Consider the following 26,989-nt stretch of genomic DNA (forward strand, 5'->3'; position numbering starts at 1 on the left):
TAAATTAACTATTATTTATTCAAACTTAATGAAAGAGTCGGAGCGTGGAATGTTAGAAGTTTAAAAAAGTTGGTAGGCTAGAAAATTTAAAAAAAAAAACGGATAGGATAAATGTAGATGTAGTAGGAATTAGTGAGGTTCGGTGGGAAGAGGAAGGCGACTTTTGGTGAGGTGATTTTAGATTAATTAACTCAGCTTCAAATAATGGGCAGGCAGGAGTAGGGTTCATAATGAACAAGAAGATAGGGAAGAGAGTAGAGTATTTTAAAACGCATAGTGATAGAATCGTTGTAATAAGGATAAAATCAAAACCTAAACCGACAACGATTGTTAACGTCTATATGCCTACAAGCGCCCATGGTGATGATGAAGTAGAGTCTGGCAGGTAGAAGAACCTATTTTAGTCAAACAAACCTCTCATGATAAATCAATATGTGAAAGGAATTTCATAGAAAATACAATTAGAAATAAGGATGGTAGATTTAACGTTACCTCGTAAATCAGATAACATCAAAATTGGTGATTCAATAACCCCAGAAATAGTTTTTTGTCTTTAGAACGTAAGCTTATTCAAGACCCCAGTTTTAAGAAGGGATACTCTAATTTTATTAATGAATATATAGAGCTAAGTCATATGTCTGAACTTAATTCAAAGGATTTATTGATATCTACTCAGAAGTTTTTTTATCTACCTCATCACGCTGTTTTCAAGGAAACAAGCTTAACAACCAAACTAAGAGTTGTGTTTGACGGCTCAGCCAAATCCAGCAATGGTCTATCTCTAAATGATACGGTCCAACAAGACTTATTTTCAATCATTTTAAGATTTAGAATCCATAATTAAGTTATCACATCTAATATCACAAAAATGTACAGACAGATTCTAGTTACTCAGAAGGACAGTAATTTACAAAGAATACTGTGGCGTGAAAACCCTGAACAAGACTTAAAGCATTATGCCTTAAGAACAGTAACTTATGGTACGAGTGCCTCATTTTTAGCTACTCGTTGTTTAGTTCAATGAATTCAAGGTTATGGTTGAGTCTTGTAATTATTACAGGCTTGGTAAATTTATTTTGCATTTTGTAAGGCTTATCATACGTGTATTTTTAAAATAGGTTGTTTGGGTTTGTTTTCGATATCAATTTCTCTAGGCTCCAGTTTGACTTACTGTTGCATCATCATATTGGTGTCAGCTTATTTCTATCATGCATTATTTATTGCTGTTTAGTCTTAATATATATATTATTCTTAAGTGTTTTTTATTCTCAACCAATTTCAATATTGTCATAGTTCCTAGAAGTCTATTTCTCTTTGTCTGCCCTGATGTCATTTCTTCACTCACACTCTTCTGTCCATTGCTTTGTTCGCTTCCCCTACTTCTCACCAGCTTTGTTCTTTCCAGTTCAGTTTTGCATGTTGTTTGGATGTACAGGCTGGTCCCCAGGCAGGGACCAGCTTGCGGTTCTTTCTCTCTCGCTTAATGTTAATACTTTCATAGTTTTCATACTCTCATAAATGTTGTGGTATTTCTCTGTCAAAATATTCTCTTGTTCTACTCGTCAGTGTTTTGTGATTTTACAAATTTCTATGTTCGTTTTTGCCTCGTTTCTTCTATAAGTTAATTTTCAAATTCAATAGATAACGTCTCTGTTGAAAGTGGTTCAATTACTACAAACCAGCCAACTCTATCGACGCCGAATCTTCTCCAGCTGCTGATTACATTTTCATCGATGCAGAATCTCTCCAAACTCATTACTACAAATCTGAGGTGCTACGTAATTATTCAACTTCTAATCACAAATTGTTACCTCTGTTACAGACTACACCAACGATAAACTGTATGTATATGTGCACTTTAATTTCGTAAATTTTTTACTTGAAATGTTTATTGCAATTAACGCCATCATTTAATCTAATTTAACTTGTTAATCGCCGAGATTAATTCTTATCTATTCACGCACTGAATTCATATTACTTCTCTTAAATTAATCTAAAGAAAATTACTCCTGATGTGAATTTATGTTTTTGGACTTTGTAATTTCTTGTTTTCAAGAAAACTTATTTTCTAAGTTGAACTCTATGCTCAGTTATTTCAATTTGATTATTGTAATTAACTTTTTTTATACTGGAATATTATCGTGGCCTTTTTTCTATACTAAACTAGAATTACATGTTTTAATTATTTAATGTTAAGTTTGATGATGTTCATAATTCAGAAAAGGCCAGTGCCAATAACAAGATTTACTGTAGTTTATTTGTCTAAGTTAATGACATTTGTTCATTGCTAATTTTTCAATATTACAGCATATGTCAGTAATGCAATAGTTTTCCAGTCATACTATGTTTATTGATGTTATGTTTTTCTAAGTATATAATTGTAAATAAGCTGTTTTATGTTCTCTTGTTTTCAGGCTTTGTTAAATTGTAGATTTTCAAAATGTGTATTTGAAAAATGTATATTCATGTATTTTCTCATTTAATATCATTACTGATATGCTGATTTCAGTTGATATTTCTTATATAGAAAGTGTTTATTTCATAATTTCTTTTAATTTTTTAAGGTTATGATTTATCATAAGTTCAGTTGTTTTCTTTCCAATTAAAGTGCAATTTCTTTTGGCAAATACGAGCTGTGTGTTCTTTTATTTTTGTTAACTTTACCCAACAATGACCTTATTACAGGAGCTGATAGTGTACATGAAATTAAGCAGTTAAAAACTGATGTATGTAACTTATTAAAACAGTATGGCTTTCTCCTTCATAAGTGGTTCTCCAACTGTCAAAATATTGTTTTCTCCACTGATGATACTGTACTATTAAATCCACATATATATCATTAAATAAAAATGAAAACATACGTACTTTATGTATATTATGGAATAATTACTTAGATAAATTAACTTATGAAGTCAATCAAAGGGAAGTTAAAATATTCACTAAAAGACATATTTTATCAATTATTTCTGGTATCTATGATCCATTAGGTCTTATTGGACCCATTATATTCTTATGCAAAACCTTTGTCTAGTCAAGTGCAATTGGGATGATACTTTACCTGATAATTTACTATCGCAGTGGCAAATTTTATACAATCAATTAAGTTTAGTTAGTTCTATAAATGTTGACAGATGTGTAAGATTAAACATTGATAGTAGCATCAAATCCTTTCAACTCCATGGATTTGCAGATGCATCTCTTAACGGTTTCGGATGTTGTATATATGTTAGAATTACTTACTGTAATGATAAGGTTTCACGTAATTTATTGTTCCAAATCACGAGTTGCCCCTTTAAAACAAATGACTCTTTCAAGACTTGAACTCTGTGCTTGTTTGCTCTTATCACGTTTACTTAATCAAGTTACATTAGCTTTAAATGAAAGAATCAATGAAATTCATTTATATTCTGATTCCATGATTGCACTCCATTGGATTCATGGTCAATCCACCAATTGGAAAGTGTTTGTAGCCAATCAATTTCAGAAATTCAACAGTTGACTTTTAATGCGAAGTGGCATCATATTGAATCACCTTCGAATCCTGCCGAGATACTCTCTAAGGGATGTCTTCCGAAAAAATTAATTAATTTTGTATTATGGTGGTCGTCAAACTGTTCAGGTTATCTCTTTTGACTTCTAATATTACTGATTATACTGAGAAATTCTCTTCGCTGTCTAAACTAATTCGTGTCTTTACTTATTGTTTTAGATTTATTCAAAATATTAAGCATAAGTCTACTAACGATAGAAAATTTGATGCATTGTCTTCAAATGAATTAGAATTCACTCTTGAATTTTTCATTCATCAATCTCAGTTAGCATATTTTAAATCTGAAATTAATGATCTTCAAAACCAACGTTTCATTTCGAAACAAAGTAAACTCAGTTCGCTAGATCCATTTTTAGACTATAAAGGTTCACTTCGTGTAGGAGGTAGACTGGAACATTCTAATTTGTCTTTCGATAAAAAACATCAGTTAATACTACATCCTCATGCAAACATAACAAGGTTAATCAACCACAGTGAACATTTACGTCTTTTACATGCTGGACTCCAATTAACTCACAGTTCTCTTTGTCATAGATTTTGGATTGTGAATGCAAAAATAGCTATTCATTCTATAGTTAGAAAATGCCTAAAATGTTTTCGTTTTAATGCTGATAACCAATCTCAGCAACTTGGTCAATTACCCTCTTCTAGAATAACTCCTTCGCGAGCCTTTTCTAGTTGCGCTATTGACTTTGGTGGCCCTAATATGATTCGTCATGGCGGGCAAAAATCTAAAATTCTTTCAAAGGCCTGTATTGCGCTTTTTATTTGCTTAGTTACTAAGGCTATTCATTTAGAACCTGTTTCAGATTTAACAACTGAATCCTTCGTTGCTGCCTTAAAACAATTTATTGCTCGCAGGGGTATTTGTAATCAAATGTATTCAGATAACGCTACTAACTTTCGTTGTGCTAGGAACACTCTTTATGAATTGTTTCAATTTTTAAATCAAAGGACTTCAATTCGGCTATTCAATCTTTCTCAAATTCTCAAAATTTCAAATGGTCATTTATTCCACTTTCCTCGCCACACTTTGGTGGCTTGTGGGAAAGCGGAATCAAGACTGTTAAATTTCATCTTCGCCATGTCGTTGGACAAACCATTCCTACCTTCGAGGAATTTTGTACAATTTTAACTCAAATTGAAGCATGTCTTAATTCTCACCCACTTTTTGCTATTTCTACTGACCTTAAAGATCCTGAACCACTTACTCCTGGCCATTTCTTAATCGGTTCTCCTCTTACTTCATTTCCTGACCCAGACTTTTCTGAAACTCCAGAAAATCGTTTAGGTAGGTGGCAATTATTGCAGAAATTTATTCAAGTTATTTGGAAAAGATGGTCTAAAGATTATTTGCATCAACTGCAACAACGCAATAAATGGCGTTTTCCTAATAGAAATCTTTGTGAGGGCGATTTAGTTTTAATTTGTGATGACAATACTTCTCCATTATTTTGGAAATCTGGAATTGCTACTCATGCTTTCATGGGTTCTGATAATTTAGTTAGAGTTGTTGCCACTCGTACATCAAATGGTGTATTTCGTAGACCAATACATAAATTGTGTCTGCTACCCTTATCAGATAATTAATTAAAATCTTAACAGTTTTTATTCAATGTTCTTTTTATATGTATTCATTTTGTTATACTTATTACTTATGTATATCCTATTAAGTGTTATGATACTACCTAATATTTGTATTATTTGTCAAAATTATATTTTGTTCAAAATTGTATCATATTTGTATTACATTACATTATATTATGAATTTTCTTTATATTTTAATTTTTTATGTTTATATTCAATATCAAAAGTTTAAATTCAAAATCCGCCGATTTTGGCAGGCGGTCATGTTAAGTTTTAATGTCATATTTTGTTTTTATTTAAAAATATTGTAATGGCAGTTTTAATTGTCATAATTCTTTTTCTCGCCGCTCAGCTGACTCAATTGTAGACACAAAAGATATGATGATATGCAATAGTACGGTTATACACAATGTATTCATCTATTCAATTTATTATTTACATTAATATTACTAAATATATTCAATGTGTTATTATTAAACTAAAATGCAATTACGACAAATAAGATTACCAGAATTTAATCAAAAGTGTTTCTATACAAAATGTAATTCAATCAATAAATAAGGCATAAACTTAATATATATTCGTCTATAATCATTCAAACTTCAAATAATCAACAGTCAGTTTTCTCTCTTTTAATTCATAGTATGTCTAATCTATAATTCAGATCAGAATAGTCCCCGTTCTTTATTCATCTGCTTCCAAAAATCCAAGTTTCACGGTCTTATGAAGCGCTCTACTTCATACAAATATTACACAAATATCTCTTTTTAATTACTAAATCTATATTTGATAACAGCAAATTTCTGTATAAAAACTTTTGGGGCTTGGGCAAATTTATTATTCATAAATAAAAGATAATAATACTAAATGGTCAAGTACTCCTTGTGAAGTATAGTTTTTGAACATTATATGCCAGTATCCGTTAATCTACAGATAAAAATGGTGTAGATGTCCACATTATATTTACATAATTCTTTGGTAAACAGAGAAAATGGTTGCAATTTGTTAAGTGTTAAAATATTGATAATAATATAATGATTACGAGCAGAAAGTGAGAAATATCAAGTAAGGAAATATTTATCATAAAATTTTTAAAACCAATTTTACAACTAAATTTTATTATTAAAAGATACATAATATTTATAATTATTTTTATATATTTTTTTTAATTAATGAATAAAATAAAAAATATGTAATGTAAAAAAAATAAATAAAAAATCCAAATTTCAGTTATGTAACCCAACAATCTCTATATTCAATAATAATAAAAAAAAAAAAAAAAAAAAAAAATATATATATATATATAATTGGTTAGTTTTTAAACATTTAATGAAAATTTTTTTATAATAAAAAATAATAATAATTAAAACCCAGTAATTTATGAATGTTAAAAACTTAATTTTTAAAAGTAAAATTTATTAATATTAGGGTAAATTAATACTTCTTTTACATCTGTATGGTTATACTGATGGTTGGCATTTAAGTATAAATTTTTATCACAGAAGAAAATTGTTATTAAAAAAAATTTATATTACTGGAAAATAGAAAACATAACTGGAATAAAATTCAAAAGTGGTTTGGAAAAGTTTGCAACAACGAAAATAATAACATGAAGTTAAAATACAATTAAAATAAGCAATACTATGTCAATAAAAAATTTGTCAAAAGAATCATATAAAAAACTATGTAATACATATTTATTACATTTATTATGTTATATTATTTATTACATTAAAATATAAATGAATAAGAGATGATAAATTATAATATATGGTATACAACACGCATAAACTTTTGATCCAGAAATAAGGTAAGTACCTGTAAAAGAAAAGAAATTTCATAAAAGCAATTCTAGAAATAAGATAATTCTTTTATTAAATATACTCAAAAACCTCTGCGACTAGTCTTATAAAAAACATACAGAGTTAAAGAGTAATTTATTAATAACAGTCATATATATTATAAAATTAATCAAATGTTAAAACTACTCTTAGTCAATGAGCATTTACAAACAAATCAACAGTCTGTAAAAGATCATGCCTACTGCCATCTGGTGAAAATGAATTTAACTTATAATTCAACTTTATAATTCACTCAAAATTACAAGAAAAGTGAATTCATGACATTTCTCCCAATCCCAATAAAAATCCATTCATCCACCTGTGCAAGAGAAATTATTCAATACATTTATTCATCCAAACAGATATCACACATGTGTCCTTTTAATATTCCACAGGGTAGTGTTTTAGGACGTCTGCTCTAGGTTGTTGAATTCAATCTTTGATGTGGTTGAGGTTACCCATGGGATGCCATGTCATTATGTATGTGGATGATGGGCTTGCTGGTTAAAGGCAATTCAAAAAATGATATCTAATTCAGGGCAACCCAGGCTCACAAGATACTCTATTTATGTAGTTTGCAACATAAGATTGTGGTTAACCCAGAGAAAATAACAATGATGTTGCTCAACGGCAGACTTGCTATTACAAGACAACCTCGTGCATCAGTAGCAGGTCATCAAATTTGTTATGTCCCACCGCTGAAGTAGCTATGTGTTATCCTTGATAAGAATCTTCAATTCAAGCAGCACTGCTTGAAAATATGCTGCCAAAAAGGCTTGTTTTACTTCCTTCGGTGTTCAGAGAGTAGTTCACTCCGGTTGGGGGGCTTAATTTCAGAACCATGTGTGTTCTACATAAGGGTATATGCAAAGCTATAATGCTGTATGCTCTCATCGAATGAGGTATAAGTGTTACAGGAATTTTTTGTTGTGAGCCCAGCATCTCCTATCATTATCTGTGATTGGTGTCTATAGTCACCAACCGCAGATAACGATGTCTCTCAAGAGGTGGTCCTTGTTATTTCTGGTATTACGGATATTATTATCCTTGTGACTGAGCACCAATTATATTATGATCAAGTAATGATCTGAGTGCTTAGGGTAATTCAAATTACATATAGGAAGCATTTTTGTGTGAAACCTCTAATGTAACAGGAAGGTATAGGGATCATGCTTTTGTGAATCGGTTAATTTGATAGTTGACGGTTGTAAGTTAAGATAGGTGGTTGTGGTTGGAAGGGGCCATACGAAGGTGACAGTAGGTTGTGTAAATACACTGATGGAAATGTCTGCCAAGGAAATGCATCTGTCACACCCTGACAGAAGACTAATTGGTAACTGTGTTGGGTTATCAAGTTTAGAGTATCTAAAAAATGACCTCAGGAAACCCCCATTAGGACTAGGAACAGAGAGAGTGGGGTAACAAGGGGACCGGGATTGTCACAAGGCGTCTTCCCCTACCAGGGTTAGGATGTCCCTCTTTAGAGTCAAAAATTGTTAAATATTTAGGAATTTTCATTCACCTATAAATTACCAATATTTTTATTAAATAAATTGTAGAATGGGTTAAATGTAACAATATTTTCTCAAAGCTATAATAATTAACTCCTTGCAAGCCAGATATATTTACAGAGATAACATTAATTTTACACATTTGTGCTAATGTCATGCACCAAAAATCTTAACTAGAATTCTATACAGAAGAATTGAGAGGAGAGTGGAAGAAGTGTTAGGAGAAGACCAATTTGGTATCGGGAAAATTATAGGATCAAAGGAAGCAATTTTAGGCCTCAGATTAATAGTAGACGGAAGATTAAAGAAAAACAAACCAACATACTTGGCATTTATAGACCTAGAAAAGGCATTCGATAACGTAGACTGGAATAAAATGTTCAGCATTTTAAAAAAATTAGGGTTAAAATACAGAGATAAAAGAACAATTGCTAACATGTACAGAAACCAAACAGCAACAGTAACAATTGAAGAACATAAGAAAGAAGCCGTAATAAGGAAGGGAGTCTGACAAGGATTTTCCCTATCTTCGTTACTTTTTAATCTTTACATGGAACTAGCAGTTAATGATGTTAAAGAACAATTTAGATTCGGAGTAACAGTACAAGGTGAAAAGATAAAGACGCTACGATTTGCTGATGATATAGTAATTCTAGCCGAGAGTAAAAAGGATTTAGAAGAAACAATGAACGGCATGGATGAAGTCCTACGCAAGAATTATCGCATGAAAATAAACAAGAACAAAACAAAAGTAATGAAATGTAGTAGAAATAACAAAGATGGACGGATGAATGTGAAAATAAGAGGAGAAAAGATTATGGAGGTAGAAGAATTTTGTTATTTGGGAAGTAGAATTACTAAAGATGGACGAAGCAGGAGCGATATAAAATGCCGAATAGCACAAGCGAAACGAGCCTTCAGTAAGAAATATAATTTGTTTACATCAAAAATTAATTTAAATGTCAGGAAAGAATTTTTGAAAGTATATGTTTGGAGTGTTGCTTTATATGGAAATAAAACTTGGACGATCGGAGTATCTGAGAAGAAAAGATTATAAGCTTTTGAAATGCGGTGCTATAGGAGAATGTTAAAAATCAGATGGATGGATAAAGTGACAAATGAAGAGGTATTGCGACAAATAGATGAAGAAAGAAGCATTTGGAAAAATATACTTAAAAGAAGAGACAGACTTATAGGCCACATACTAAGGCATCCTGGAGTAGTCGCTTTAATATTGGAAGGACAGGTAGAAGGAAAAAATTGTGTAGGCAGGCCACATTTGGAAAATGTAAAACAAATTGTTAGGGATGTAGGATATAGAGGGTATACTGAAATGAAACGACTAGCACTAGATAGGGAATCTTGGAGAGCTGCATCAAACTAGTCAAATGACTGAAGACAAAAAAAAATGTGCTAATGTAATAGTTATATTATTTATATTAGTGATAAAAAATTTTAATTTATGACATCATCCATTTACATGATTTACTATATAAAAGTGGATCATCTCTTTTCATTGTACTAAATCTAAACAATCAGAATCAACAACAGCTTCTTTTTTTTTCTTTAAGGTAGGTAATAGCTTTCTTTTTTGTTACTTGAACTATACACATTGCTGGCACTCAAGCTGCTGCTTTGCTGGCAACTCATTGTCAAAGAAATTACTTTTAATATATTTTCTATATTATTATAATTTATTGTACATGTAATAATGTTGTAAAATGCGGCAAATAAATATAATTAAATTATTTTTTGCCATCTGCTATACTGCACATACAATTGCATCTTTGTATTTTTCAGTGTTAGCAGTACATATAGCTTCTTATTTCTATTTTTTTATTCATTATTTTTAATCTCTAAAAGCCCTTTTTTAACCTATATCTCTATTCTATTCTCTCATTTATGACAAGCAGTTGTCTTAGCAACTCAAACATTTCCATTTTCTGATTATCATTGCATTGCATTGATGAGCACCTACATTTAATTTACATAAGACCTATATATATAGAACATCTGGGCTGTTGCATATCATTACAGGTCGGATCCAAAAGTTTAAAGTTAAAATTACATTACTTAACTAACTTTTTATTAAAAATTAGATAATACATACCTTAAGTAGTATTTCCAATACATATTTATTTTAAAATATTTATATATAGAAGCAGAATCAGAAGAAATTTTAGTTCATTTAATTGAATTGTCTGTCAGGAAGAACAATAGGTGCAATAAGAGTCCAAGTATATAATGCAAGGCATACCCAACTTGAAACCATTTTAACCCACATCGAAGCAGCATTTGCATTCAATGTTTCTAAAGTTGAATTTGGCCTGCAATAATAATAATAAAAAATAGTACTTAATTAAGAAAGAATAAATATATATAAATACAAAAATTGGCATAATGTCTAGATTGTAAAGAAAATACATACTAAAAGTTAAAAGTATGTTGTTATTATAATAGTTTATATTCTACAAGAGTTTAAAATTTCTGAAGAATAATAATTAATTTTGTTTTAATCCAAAATATCAGTCTATTTTTAACTGTAATTAACTGCTGTATTTTCTTACTGTTATCTCAAAATCGAAGTTATAAAACCAAACCGAAATATACAAATAAACCAGGAGATCAGTTATGTTAAATGAGACATAACTGAATACGTGCAACCAGGGGTGTACACAAGGGGGGTTACCAGGTTTGAACCCCCCTTTGAAGGTTTACGTACTTTTTAATGTTAGCCGTACATAAAATAAACAAATAAAATGAACTAAAAAATTAAACACAACCACTAAATCCTTCCTAAGAAAATAGATGAAGTCATCCCAAACTCACAAATTTACACCAACTCCAAATTTACACATATATATTTGAGTATCTTTTTAAAAATTCATCATATCCTCTCCTCTAATTTCTCACTGTCAGAGTAACAAAATCTATCGACATAAGATCCAGTCCGCCGCTCTTCCTTCTTCAATAATTTAAGCCCCGTACTGAGAGCTGCGGCATGTACAGTACATCACTCAATGTGCAACACAGTAGTCATCACTCACCAGTGTTCTCACTGGTGCGGTGGGTGTCAAAGCATATACCCCTACTAGTCTACTGAAAGAGAGGAAAGACCATCAAACCCGTGCTGCTTATCAAGAATAATAATACCGACATTGTAATAGAATAATGGTGACACCTATAAACTATTTGTTTGTGAAACATATTATTGGGACAGCTCTGCAGTGGCAACAGTGCATATATGAGATATTGTACATTGTTGAGCAGTATTCACTTGTTAGTCTGAGTGCAGATTTTTTTGTGGAACATTTTATGCATTTCGCAGTTTATATTTTTAAATAGAAACTTTACATTATTGTTCCGTGTTCTTTAATATGTCTAAGCAACCTCAAAGTTCAATTTTACAATTTTTTAGCAAAAAATTACATGCCGGTAATGGTTCTTAAAACATCAGTAAAAATTTCACATCGCCAAATATTTCTTCGCTGCTGCAACATGATGATGCTGTTGTAAACGTTCTTCCTGAAACTAATTTCACACCCTCCTGTGAAAACTTGGCTGGAATTGAATGTACATCACCATCACTCAATAATGTTGACATGTCCGCTGAATCATTTAGAAGTGATAAGTGTATTGTTCTTATTACAGAAGCTTTAACATATTCAAGTTCCAGTGAACTACACACTTATGATATTGGTGTTTACATAGGATAAAACTTGTTTAATGAAAAAAAAAACTGGATGTTTTGAACAATATCTGAGAACCAAATCCAGGGTTTCTTTTTCCAACAAAAGGAAAAACCTCAGTGAGTTCCATATTGACATGTTGTATTTAATTAAATTTATTTCATTATATTTGATTGCTTCCGTAGATTTTATGTTATATAAAGTGCCTATCTTTTATACGTTATGTTAAGTACCTATTGTATACAAATAATCATTGACTAAAATATTTGATTATTGTGTGTCCTAAGTTGTAATAATGGCATGCGGCACTGGGACAAGCATTTTTATTATACAAAATTAAATAGATGTTAAAAAAAATTGTAGCCTATGGCTGCGAAAATAAATGGCTTTACCGCTGGGAGCGACTTGTATATTCTGAATTTAAGGGAGGGAGTTTTTGAACATTTTGTGCACTTTTTGCTCCAAGAAATGGTGTTGGATCTGGCAAGTAATCCTTAGGTCAACTTTGCAGTGAGAAATTTGACAACTGGAAGGATGCCGTCGAGTGCAGAACATGAAAAGTGTCTTTATCACAATGAAAGTTTGGAGGTACTCTGACCAAAATTTCATGTGGGAAGAGCAAGTCTATAGATCTGCTAATAGATACTGCAACATATGGGAAACAATGTATCAATCGGCAAGGCCACAGTGGTTGAGGACGAATAGAGGATGAGGTCGACCAAGAACCAGAAGAAAATGATGACAATTTTGGGGCATTTCTTTCCTTTTGAAGCAACACTGATACTGTATTAAAAAATATGTTGATGTGTAGTGTTGAAAATGCGCAGTACACCAGTCCTAGAATGCAGAATGAAATAACTGAAGCGTGCAACAACTTCATTGTATGAAATCTTGTGAAAGAACTTAATGCCTCCAGTTGCTTCTCTATTCTCGCTGATGAGACGTCAGACATATCAGGCTTACAACAATTATAACTGTGTGTTCATCATGTTGATACAGAAAATTTCACTGTGAAGGAAAACTTTCTACAATTCGTACCATTATATGATGTGACCGGAAAAGGAATTGCAACAGTAATACTGGGCAAGTTGCATTCATTAAATGTAAACATAAATAAGATTCGTGGTCAAGGGTATGACAGAGCTATGTCCATGTCAGGAAAAAGTAAACTGAGTCTATGCACATGTACAAGAACCCATCAGGTTGGTGTAGTGGTGAATGCGTCTTCCCAAATCAGCTGATTTAGAAGTAGAGAGTTCCAGCGTTTAAGTCCTAGCAAAGTCAGTTATTTTTATATGGATTTGAATACTAGATCATGTATATCGGTGTTCTTTGGTGGTTAGGTTTCAATTAACCACACATCTCAGGAATGGTCAAACTGAGACTGTACAAGATTACACTTCATTTACACTCAAACATATCATCCTCTGAAGTAATATCTGAATGGTAATTACTGGAGGCTAAACAGGAAAAAAAGAAGAAGGCACATGTAAAGGAAATAATTCTGTCAGCTTTCAATGTCCACTGCTCAGCACACGGCCTCAACTGAGCTGTATCCAGTGCTTGTAAAGTAATTGCCATTAGAAACTGTATGGGTACAAAATCAAGTCTGTACGATTTTCTTAATATCCCTAAAAGGCAACATTTTTAAAATCAGCGATTAGGGAAATGGAAACTAGAACTTCACGCCGTGAAAAACTTGTTCAACTTTGTGCAACATTTTGGTTGGAAAGGTAGTAGACCCCTACTATTGCAACCCTTCAAAGCTCATCAGAATGGAATGACAAAAACTTGTCCTCACCAGCAAATTCACTTTTATGTGGTTTGACCTAACATGATGTAGTAACCTAACATACCATCAGCTACGTACATTGTAAATACTATATTAATTTAACTACCAGTACTCTTTTTAAACAATGATTTTTCAAAACAATAATAGATTATAGAAGAGTACTGATTTGAATGTTTCAGATAACTGCATTCAATTCTTTATTCAAATTCCTGATAATTATTTAGGACTTAACCCCAAACCTGCACATATATCAAGCATATAAAAATCAAAGCAACTTAAAATTGTACACACTAAAATGGATATTATACACATTCAAAAATATCTTCAATTAAGCAAGAATATTTAGGGACATAAAGAGAAAAAAAATTATGTTAGGATGATAAGTGCACCTAATAATCCCATTTTCCAGGAACATTCCGAATGAAATATCAAAATATATTTACTAAACTTTTTTGTAAATACTTTAAATGCTGAGAGTATAAGTTATTATACAACTGATAAATTCATTACATTAAACCATTTATTGTAAAGTTTTTAATAAAGTCATCATAAATTAAAAGTAACAGAAGTGAATTTCATAGTAGATTTTAATTAACAGTAGTTATATCTAAATTCAATCTTTTATAAACCAATGATTAATAAGAACACTCTCAAATAGACAATACTGTACTGTCTAAACCAACTACAGCCATTTATAACTATGATATTAATATAAAACTATAATTACAGATAAAACCCATCATTAACTTGTGGATATAGATTCTACTATCCTCCCATAACTGTTACAACAAAACTATGATAAAAAAATTCAGCAACAAAAAAGTATAACAAAATTTTAATAACTTAGTTTTAATCATTTTATTCTCCCCTCTCCCAAAAGAAAATGAAGAAATATAATAAAAACCACTGATAAAAATAAAATATAATTTATCTTATTAGTTACAATATACAATACAAATAATACAAAAAAAAAAATAAATATATGTATATATATATATACACATAATAATAATAATCATTTATCACAGCACAAAACACTTCATAACAAGTGCAATAAACTCTGTACAATTTTTACTGAATGTGTTATCTTTTACTAATATTATATTACAATTCCATTACATTTTTTTTTTTTCAATATTTATGTGTAATAATTAATTACTGAACATAAAATGCAAAACTTTTTTTTCATGAGTACAAACTTATTTTATTTAATTACTGTACATAACACGTGATGTCAATGTACTCGAGACAAATGTAAATATTGCATTACAAGGCAATCAATCATACATAAAAAACAGTAGAAATAAGGTATATTAATCAGTTTAATATTTAGTTATTTCGACTTAGAAAAGTAAAATAATAAATGAAAATTCTACTCTGAAGCCTTTTTTTATTTCATTATTATCCCAAGATAAAAAAATAGATAAAAAACCCAAGCAAAAAGCATAAAGTAATAAAATAACCAGACAAACTGATTAATGCTGAAAACAGAGAATTATTGTTACATATTTTATCACTTTATTAACTTACAAGATATCAAGTCTTGATGCCATTTTCAAAAGTCATCAAATTATAATCTATGATAATGTATACAAAGTGAGCAATTTCCCTACAAAGTGAGGAGTATTCAGTCGCCTGTTTACAGATGCAGCATCCATCAAGAGGAAAGGTTCATACCGAAGTGTCATGTAAATTATAAAGGACACATTCAATTGAGATGTTTGTTTTCTGTCTACCTTCTGTCTGATCATTTAATACAGCATTGTGGATTTTAGTGGTGATTTCTTTGGTTGTAGCAATTTTTGGGCTTCTAGAATGTTCAATATTTGAATGGATCTAAAAGTAAATTTTAAATTCACTAACTCACTTTTTACTGTTGAAAACAAAGAGGGTTATTTAAATGACTTATTTAATTTTTAAAAACTCTTGTAAATGTTCACTTTTTGCTCACTTCACTCTGCTCGTTCTAGATGCACTTGGTTTCTGATGATTCAGCGGCTCCATATACAGTACATAAGCATGCTCATCACTTCATTCTGACAGTCCTGTTCCAGTCTCCGACTAGTCTACTACAATCTTTAAGAATTATTTCAATCATTAATACAATAACTTATCATTACATTTATGGATACAATAACTTATATAAAGATTCACATGTATATGAATAATATTTACAATTCACAATATAAATGATTATAATTCCAACTACACAAGACTTAATTTATTAAACGAATCAGCACCAATTTTATACATACATATGTATATCCATTGGGTGTGTTACACCTTTTAAAAATAGCTCAAACTTTAATTTTATCTATTTTGCAGAAAATATCAAAACCTGTTCACTTTACTCAATCACCACAAACAAAAAATTAAACATATGTGTCTGAATCTTCGCAGTACATCATCCAAAGGATCATATTTGAATAATATAGTTATTTTGTCATTCTTACACTATTAACAGTCCAAAAAGTTTCCGAACAATCCTGGTAGTGCAGTTAAGTTTCAGTTGACTATCCTCATTGATAAATGACTGCCAGAACAGTAAAAAGCAGCAATTGGTATTCAACATATCAAAAAAATTGTTTTTTTCAATCCATCTGCAACTAGTTATCTATGGTATCAGCTAATCTACAGTACAGTAGATGTATTTGAATGTATTAATATTGGTATTTATTAAGAACGTATAAAAGATTTACTTAAATGTGATTTAGGTTAACTAGCATTAAAACACTTGATATTGTGGAACACTATTAATTGAAATTTATTTTGTTTTACATCACTTGTATATTAATATGATAACAAGGACTAAATATTATACCAGTAATATGCTAATACAAAATCATTTTTAGAAAGAATCTTAGATTTTTCTGTTTAATTCTAGAAGCGTGTTTCCTGGACATTGATTCTGCACATCAGAATCTGGAGCAGTATATCACATGTCATGTCCACTATTTAGGAACATCTGAAGTTACAGTGCAGTAATATCCTACAAGCTTTCAGAAGAGTGATGTTCAGGTACCTGATGCTCCACTGTTGTTCAGAACTTATTTTGTCATTCAAAGAAAACAAAAGTTTTTTCAAAAATCTTTATTTTTAGTTGCTGAGTTAGCTGATCAAAATTTTTATTAATAACTTCATTATTTCTGGGAGGAAGACTGATGATTATTCATAAATTTTTTTTTTTATGTATAATTACTGGTTGAAATTTTTATTTTTATTATAGTATTTATTGTTAATAATTTACATGATTGTTGAATGTATCTTTACAGTGGGTACTGGAGCAAGTCGTTTTAAAGGTAGAGTCTGTAGTGTGCCAGTGGTTGGGAATTCACCGGATGCAATACAGTTATCTCCTCCGCCTCCTCCACCTCCAACGTTACCATTATTAAGAAGTCCTTCAGCACAACCAAACCTAGATACAGTTACTTCAACAACCCAGAAACATTCTCCAACTGGTAGGTTTAAAAAATATATTTATTTTTGTGTAGCAGGTTTTTTTTAAATTAGGCACAACACCGTAGAAAATAGTTTTGTGCTTTTTTATTTGTAAACTTATATACTGTTGTTTTAACAAGGGTTAATACAACTTTATATCAACATGTCCTTAACATTACACGTCAGATATGGTTGAGATCTGTGTAACTTAATCATGTAACTAAATATTCTCATTGAAAATATCTATAGAAGTATCTTTCTCAAATCTTATCCATAGTTCGTATGATTATTATGAATTTTAAATGATTAAACTGTTATGATTTTCAAATATGAACGTTAACTTCAAAATAATTAAATACATTGAATATTTCCAACAAATAAAAGTTGGGTAACATCAATCGGGATTCTAGAAGAGTAGAATTACACGATACTTTATAATTATGTTTTTTGTCATTTAGCAACATTTTAGAATTTATATTGTTACCTGAAGTGTATATTAAGTTTCAGCAAATAATCATATAGCCAATTCTTTGAAGTAAAATATTTTTCTACCTTTGTGAACAGTTAAGACATAGTGTAAAGATGTGTCTTTCTGTATCTGCACACCCATGCAACCATGTGTATCGTGTGATAGACATTTGCTTTATGTAGGTTAAAGTAGAAGTGGGGGTTGTATTAGAGCAGCTTTTCTCAATCTGGGGGTCATGAAATAGCCTACAACTTTACACATAAACAATAATGAAATAATTTTATGAGAATAAAATCATTTATTATAAACATTTTACTTTTATTTATAAGTACATATGTAAAGAAAATAAATTATTGAGGTGGTTGCATTTGTTTTTCATTTAAAAGTTTCTGCATATGTGGATCTGTGTTTTGTGAACACACAAAAGCAAATTATTTTCAAGTGATAAAAGATGACTCCTATAATTAGTTTTTAGCCCAACCATAGATTAAAAAAAAACTCTTTTCATGGAGGTAAGTCATGGCAAAAGGGATTAATGTTTACCTTGCTTCTATGACTAAATTTCCATATTCACTTCAACAAGCAAGCAAACACATATCTAAATCTTCAGATGTGAATTGCAGTTGTAACATTTTATCTGCAGACAATTCGATGAGCTGATCATGAATTTCAGCCAGAAACTTAGCAGTTGGAACACAATTTTCACTAAATGGATTCAGTACCCGTCTCTTCAAGAAATCATTTTTATCTTGTGGGAAATACTTCAACCGAGATATTAGCTCATGCAAATCCATCTTTCCAAGCTATCCAAACTGAGGTGAATAATTGTCTTCATCCAAATTTTTCTCTTTATAAGCTGAAGTGAGCAGAAACATATCAAAATTTTTGCTTTGAAGATGAATATTCCAGATATCAAGCTTCTAAATAAAAACGAACTTTGTCATTAATAAAATATTTTTATTACATCTTTGAAAATTCACATTCAGCCAACAGCAACATATACTCATTATTCTATAAAAACATTGAGAGTGGAGTTTAGTTTATCCTGGAAAAATATTATTAATTTATTTTGCAATTCCAGTAATCAAGTTAATACTTTTCCATCTGACTTACATCGCATAGTTTAGCAAACCGCCTATTCTGTAATGGTCAACTTTTAATAAAAGTAACCATTTCTACAGCTTTTGTTTAAGATTTTCCAGTATATTAATGTGGCAAGACCATGTCTTTGAAGGAAGACCATTCCACCCATGGTATAAGATGATCTTTTAGTTTTTTTCAGAAATCCATTGTTCTTTCCTTTTATTGCCTTTGCACCATCACTACATACTACAATACATTTTGTCCAGTCCATGTTGTAGTTTTTAGTAGTTTCACAAAAATCTTCAAAAAGAAAAAACATATTTTCTTTTTGTAGTCTGTCTTTATTGCATTCATATCTCACAAAGCATAAGAACTGAAGAATGTTTACCATACATGTTGATTCATCAAATTGAATACTAAAAGATTCAGTTGACTAACTTGCTGAATTATCTGATCATGAACATCAACAGCCGTATCATTGATTCGCCTTGGTATTGTGCAATAAGAAAGCACAATTTTATCAGTTTTTTTTTGCTTTTTGCATGACTACTAAACCACTGACCATACAAATTGCAACTGGCAATATAAGGTTATCTGCAGTTGTGTGGGGTTTGGACATCTTAGCTACTCTTAATGGTATGAGGTAAATGCTTCAAGTGTACTTTTATCAATATGGCTTGATTTACAACTAGAAGCTTGTTGATTTTTCAAAGTATGTAATTTTCCTTCAAAGATCCTCCTTTTTATCCTTTTTCTTGAGTACCACATAAATTATGTTAAGACAATGCCCTGGCTCCATAAGTGCCGTCATATTGGCATCTTTTAGTAACTGAGAGGCAGTTGCTTATTTATTGTGGCTTGAGGGATAACTCTTGCCTTCTGGGCACTGTGTTTTTAGGGACAGGCTGCAGAGGTTGAGCCTGGTGGACTCAGGAATGTGTCTACAATGCAGGCAGTTGGATGACATTCATCATGTTTTGTATAAATGCTTCAAGTACGAGTTGATGCACACAGAGACTATTTGTCAGCTCGAAAATATTGGGTCAGCATTAGATCTCCATGTTAATTGGCGAAACCAAGCCAAATGAGTCATAGTGGAGAGCTTCATAAGTTACTTGAATAAAAAAATATTGCTGAGGGGGTCTAGGGTGCCACTTGGCATTCCTGCTTTCTGTTTCTGTTGTTGTTTTGTATTCATGGGTTTTTTTTTGTTCTCGTATTCTTTGTTATTGCTTGTTGATCTCAAAGGCTAAGTATGGAGGGGTTGGTGTGGTGACCGAAACTCCCACATGGATGATGTCTTCTCGTACAGGGTCAGGATATACTTGACAAAGGGTCCATGAATTCTTTGTCAAAAATAGAGATCCATATTTGTGGCTGAGATGCTAAAATTTTATTCTGTTTCATTAGTTGTTCACTTCCCATCTCTCTTCCTTATCCTTAAACATTTCTATTATCAGTTTTTAAATGTAGGTCAGGGACTGCTAGGTGCACCCATCCAAGATGACAGTACTCTGATTTTTTGTTGTATCTTTAATGCAGAGTCACTGCATCCTTGATTTTGTCTTGTAGGTGATTGTTTGTAGTAGATCAACTTAGGGACTCCGTTTTATATTCATGATTACACAGTAAGCCTAATGGGTAAGTGCCTGTTGGGTATAAAAAGAAAACTTTTTTATTCCTCTGGCATAACTCTCCATTAAGTTTGTACTAGCTTTCATAAAATAATTTTTTTTTTTTATTACTGATGAGACATTTTAATAACTTGATAAAATGATTTCTCAGAAAAAGGCCTAGGAATTTTAATATATTTTAAATCTATCATTTTGGACTTTATATTTTTTGTTTTTCATAAGAATGATTGATGGACAAAGAACTGATCCTAAAATCACAATTGTCATTTTTGGCTTCAGTTCCTGCTATAGGAATCAAAGCCAAAAATGACCTTTCATCTCCTTCATGTTGTATGTTAGTGTATGTTTAATGATAAGTATCTTTGACTTTGAAACTTAACATTTTCTGTCGCTCTTAAACACACTATTCTGAGAGTAACTATTGGCAGTAGTAATTTTTAATGAAAATAGTGATAGTGGTAAAAAATTTTTTTATTTTTTAATTACTTTTATTGTTTAAATTAAATTTCAGGAAATTGATGGAAAAGCATTGCTTCTTCTTAATTCAGATATGATGATGAAGTATATGGGTTTAAAACTTGGTCCAGCACTGAAAATCTGCAATATTGTTAATAGAATCAGAGGTAGGCGACATTTTGTACTGTGATAAAAGGAAAAAATAATAATTAATATTATTATTAAATACATACAAAAAGCGCATCTCTGTTTTTACACTTTCACTTAACGTTAAGTTTTTTCTTTAACGTTAATTTTTTTCTTTTTTAAAGAATAAATGAAAAAAGGAATGATGTAAGTGCTTTTTTGATTTCACTTTCACTTCTTTTTTGTTGTATTTGCATCTATTTATTTGTTGATTATTCTGATATTGTTTTATAAAAACTAACTTGCTTATTTCTTACTGTAGTTAATTGTATTTATATGCATCGTTATAGGATTTTGCTCTTTGTTGTTTTTGTTCATTTTTTTTAAATTTCAAAGCAGTTTCATTATTATAATTTTTTACTCCAGAATTTCAACACGTGTATTTTCTTATACACTTTTACTCAGGTTATTTTTTTTAATTGTAAATAAGTTTATTTAAATTGAATATTTGTAACTGTATTCATATTATCTGTATTATTTCAGTGTAGATATTGGACATTTGTGTATTATGCTTTGATTTTGTGTCTTGTTTTATCTATAAATTTTATGAAGTAGGTATAAGGGTGGTGTTCATACTTATTCAGAAATTACTATATTATTACCATTTCAATTACTCTTATTTATCTTAAATTTTTAATTATTGTGTGTTTCATTCTAAAATATTGCTTTTCATTTTTACTGGGTGAACCTATGTTAAATAATTTTTTACATTAACTTTTAAAGATGGTCAATTTGTTCCTAATGTAACTTAATTTAAGCTGCCCACCCAACAGTTTCTTCTTTAAAACTAGTTTCTTTTATAATGATTGAAAAGAATCCTGTAGATATAGTAACATAGCTGCAACACCTATTAGTTGATTTTATATATATATATATATATATATACATACATACAACTATCCTTAGTTAAGCTATTAATAATTCATGCTCCATTTAGTATATTTTAATTCTTTTGTCTAGGAAATTTTAAAATGATCAAATCCATATAGTGAAAATATTTTTTTAATTCAAATTTAATCCCATATTTGTTAAAAGTTCATGTTAATTTATTTATGTTCAGAGTTTGTTTATTAACTGAAAGTTAAAATCATAATGAAATCTATGAATACACTATCACTGTCTTCATTTTCCAGTTTAGTATTAATTAAAGTAGTTGCTTAATTTTGCTATCAATAAGATGTCAAAATGCTACCAAAAAAAAAACTTTAAAAAACTCATGAACTGGTATTCATTAGGTTAGTGTGATTTTATGTTATAAATGGTGGTTGTTTGTTACTATGCAGCTTGAACTTAAGGTAATACTGTTGCTACAGAAACTTATCAAGATAACTATATGAAAGGAAGTCAGAAAATAGGTTTTAATACTTGAATATATTTTTGCATTTTTTATTGATTTAGAGAATGTATTGAAAATATTCATCCTTACATTATTTTTCAACTTAACTACCATTTCAAATTGAAGCTTGTGAGCTTCAATTTGTGCCCAGATGTGTCTGGGCACAAAATCCATAGATCAGTACCAACTTGGTAAAAGATGGTGAATTTTTGATCCAGTCATTTTTCACTTTCATTTTTACAGGATGCTTCCTACACTGCTTGAGAGTTTGTCTCAAGATTGTAATGGAATCTAGTAATTATTAATTATGATAATTCTTTATCTTCTTTAAACCATGGGAAATAAGTGAGGAACACTCCCTTATGACATTTCTTGTACTTATTATTCATTTGTTCAGAGTGTACCTATCAATAATGTAAATGGTCATGAATAATATTCCAGATTGTGCTGTGAAAAAACTGTAATTTCACTTTCAAATGTTTGACTGTGATAAAGTAATTATTATAGTAATACTGTAATTACTACCTAAATCTTCTTTAACTACTTACGTGAAAGGATATGCTGCATTTAATGTTATACCTACCGCACTGTTGTTATATTAAGTCCATGAACTCTTTGCAAGTTAATGATGAATTTCATTCATTTTCATCCATTTTGCCCTCACAAGTTGAATAACTGATCAGAATTCTTGTTAATTTGCAGATAACACAGTTGCCATTGCCAAACTATCAGCAGAACATAATAACTATCAATAATCTTATTGATACCCTTCCAGTCGAAGGGTTAAAACAAGTATACAAATTAATTGAAAATTTTTTTTTATAAAATGCATGTTATCAGTTTTTTCACTGTTTAGATGGTCCCTAATTAAATTATAAAAAATGAAAAAAATTTTGAATCTATTTTTCCCGATATTGTGAATTTGTAACTAAAAGACAGTTTATACCGTGATTTATATTTTTATGGTGGATAATGCAATCAGTTTCTCTACCATTCACCTGTTATATGATCTAAAGTTTTAGTAGTGAATATCTTCTATTCTTTACTGATTTTCAATAACCGTTACTTCTTTTATTTCTTCTTATTCTCCTTTTTTATCAATCTATAGTTCTACTTTTGTAATGCTTATTTTCTGCTGCTTTTTACACAGATTCCGTACTGTGTATGCATTGTATGTAAAAATGTACCTGTGTCTATAATACACATACATTGGTATGCATTGATGGTAGCAATAATATTGGGCTTATTGTAATGATGAATTTTACTTTCCCCAATTTCTGTTTGTTGTTCGATAACATAACTCGTTGGCTATGGGGAAATTGCTCACTTTGTATACATTATCATAGATTATAATTTGATGACTTTTGAAAACGGCATCAAGACTTGATATCTTGTAAGTTAATAAAGTGATAAAATATGTAACAATAATTCTCTGTTTTCAGCATTAATCAGTTTGTCTGGTTATTTTATTACTTTATGCTTTTTGCTTGGGTTTTTTTATCTATTTTTTTATCTTGGGATAATAATGAAATAAAAAAAGGCTTCAGAGTAGAATTTTCAATTATTATTTTACTTTTTTAAGTCGAAATAACTAAATATTAAACTGATTAATATATCTTATTTCTACTGTTTTTTATGTATGATTGATTGCCTTGTAATGCAATATTTACATTTGTCTCGAGTACATTGACATCACGTGTTATGTACAGTAATTAAATAAAATAAGTTTGTACTCATGAAAAAAAAGTTTTGCATTTTATGTTCAATAATTAATTATTACACATAAATATTGAAAAAAAAAAAATGTAATGGAATTGTAATATAATATTAGTAAAAGATAACACATTCAGTAAAAATTGTACAGAGTTTATTGCACTTGTTATGAAGTGTTTTGTGCTGTGATAAATGATTATTATTATTATTATATATATATATATTTCTTTTTTGTATTATTTGTATTGTATATTGTAACTAATAAGATAAATTATATTTTATTTTTATCAGTGGTTTTTATTATATTTCTTCATTTTCTTTTGGGAGAGGGGAGAATAAAATGATTAAAACTAAGTTATTAAAATTTTGTTATACTTTTTTGTTGCTGAATTTTTTTATCATAGTTTTGTTGTAACAGTTATGGGAAGATAGTAGAATCTATATCCACAAGTTAATGATGGGTTTTATCTGTAATTATAGTTTTATATTAATATCATAGTTATAAATGGCTGTAGTTGGTTTAGACAATACAGTATTGTCTATTTGAGAGTGTTCTTATTAATCATTGGTTTATAAAAGATTGAATTTAGATATAACTACTGTTAATTAAAATCTGCTATGAAATTCACTTCTGTTACTTTTAATTTATGATGACTTTATTAAAAACTTTACAATAAATGGTTTAATGTAATGAATTTATCAGTTGTATAATAACTTATACTCTCAGCATTTAAAGTATTTACAAAAAAGTTTAGTAAATATATTTTGATATTTCATTCGGAATGTTCCTGGAAAATGGGATTATTAGGTGCACTTATCATCCTAACATAATTTTTTTTCTCTTTATGTCCCTAAATATTCTTGCTTAATTGAAGATATTTTTGAATGTGTATAATATCCATTTTAGCGTGTACAATTTTAAGTTGCTTTGATTTTTATATGCTTGATATATGTACAGGTTTGGGGTTAAGTTCTAAATAATTATCAGGAAAACTACTACTGTCTAGCACTAAGCCCCCTTTTTTCCTTCAAGAAATATTAATAGTAATTTTTTTCTGCCTCTATACTTGTATTTGATAAATCTGTCTGTAGAGAATGAAACTACAATATGCATATTTCTAATATGCAATATGCATAATATGTTTTCTGATTAATGATTTATTTATTTATTTTCAGTGTGCAATTTTAAGAAAAGCTAATTAGCACAAATTGTGTTATCTGTTACAAAGTTAATTTTGTAGTAAATTGTCTCAGTGGCCCTAATTACTTATGTAACACCATTATAGTATTATAGTAATTTATTTCTTCAATGATTTTGCTGGAAAAGATGCTTCTGTAAACAATTTTTTTGTTCCCGCTGTGGCCAGTTTTAAAAAAGTTATTCTAGTTTGTTATAAATCATTTAAATTAGTATTCGAATTACAAAAATCTCTGGAACAAATTTATCACTTATTTTCTCCACAAATTTTTCATTACAGTCTGAATGAATGATTTAGTGACGTAATTTTAATATCTTCTATCTAGTTTCATTATTGAAACATTTATCTTCAACATTCAAACAATTTTCATCTGTTTTTTTAAAAATCAGATTTTTTTATTTCATCATCTCATAAAGATTATGAAATTGTGATGGAGAATTAAATGAGGAAGCAGAATGCCCTTACACATCTAAATAAAAGCTAGCCTGGTTCAGGTGGTATCATATGCACAATAACCTTCTAAATTTTATGTTTTTATTTTTACAGGTTATGTTTAAAATTGTTAATTTTTTTTTATAGATTCTGCTACGAGTGTAATTTATAGACAAGTAGGTATCATAAATGTATTAGTGTTCTGGTCAATGGGATAAGGTTAACCTTGATGATTTTTAGAGAACTATTTTTTTTAAGTTAATTTATTTTGTGTTATTTTTGTTGAACTTATTGCCCTGAATAGATTGAAATGTGTTACCAATAAAAATATGTAACATCTTATAAAAAATTATACTTACGTATATTGCATGCCCCTCCTACCATATTCCTACTTCATGTTTACATAATTTCCTCACAGGATGTGTGGCATGAATTCACCATCCCTAGTTTAGTGATATAGAAAGGGGTATTTTCAGTTTTTATAGGTTACAATATTGTCATACTGGAAAAAAGTCAAGTTTTTAATTTATATATATATTTTTTTTGGGTTACATTTATTTAAGAATATAAACAATTAATATACTTAATAGTATACCTAATTTGCAATTGTCATTAATAGTTTTTTAAGTTGGTTAAAATAGAGTATGTGGTAATCTAAGAAAAACGATCATGTGGTAATAATATCATTTTTAGAATTACTTGAGCGTATAATTTTTTCAGCCATTGATTTTTAAATGTTATCTTTTTAAAATTATCATGGTGTTTTTTTGTAAAAAAAGTAAGTTTTGGTTGGTAATGTAATATTATGTATTTTGCTCAGAAAGCGGAAAAGTTTGTAGTTATTGTAGTAACATTTGTTTAAGTATAATGTAATATTATTGTGATGATTTTAATGTTAAACTATCTTTAAATTCTACTTATATATTATATTTTACTTACTTTTTAGGATTACATGTGTATATACATATATACATATATACATATATATATATATATATATATATATATATATATATATATAAATATTTTTTTTTAAATATAATTCTCTTCTATTGCAAAGGAAAATATTTTAG

General features: G+C 29.6%; 2 protein-coding genes across 2 annotated transcripts in view; both read left to right on the forward strand.

The window, feature by feature from the left end:
• The first annotated feature begins 341 nt into the window (after window positions 1-341).
• LOC142332794 (uncharacterized) lies at window positions 342-5,140 on the forward strand. Its single transcript, XM_075379410.1, has 3 exons — window positions 342-385; window positions 3,710-4,413; window positions 4,698-5,140. The coding sequence occupies exons 1-3, from the start codon at window positions 342-344 to the stop codon at window positions 5,138-5,140; spliced, it is 1,191 nt and encodes a 396-aa protein (XP_075235525.1).
• Window positions 1,390-26,989, forward strand: part of LOC142332795 (glycine dehydrogenase (decarboxylating)-like) — a 78,009-nt gene continuing 52,409 nt past the window's right edge. Inside the window, exons 1-3 of the mRNA XM_075379411.1 lie at window positions 1,390-1,841; window positions 17,243-17,428; window positions 21,106-21,217. The gene's annotated coding sequence lies outside the window, so the exon portion shown is untranslated. The remainder of the gene's footprint in view (window positions 1,842-17,242; window positions 17,429-21,105; window positions 21,218-26,989) is intronic.

The sequence above is a fragment of the Lycorma delicatula genome, chromosome 12, assembly GCF_047948215.1.
Source record: "Lycorma delicatula isolate Av1 chromosome 12, ASM4794821v1, whole genome shotgun sequence".
Taxonomy (NCBI): domain Eukaryota; kingdom Metazoa; phylum Arthropoda; class Insecta; order Hemiptera; family Fulgoridae; genus Lycorma; species Lycorma delicatula.

Coding starts and splice junctions, on each gene's coding strand:
- LOC142332794 (XM_075379410.1), top strand. CDS start 342: ATGCCTACAAGCGCCCATGGTGATGATGAAGTAGAGTCTGGCAG. Junction 386..3,709: donor GATGAAGTAGAGTCTGGCAG/GTAGAAGAACCT, acceptor TTATTGTTTTAG/ATTTATTCAAAATATTAAGC. Junction 4,414..4,697: donor ACAATTTATTGCTCGCAGGG/GTATTTGTAATC, acceptor CTCAAATTGAAG/CATGTCTTAATTCTCACCCA.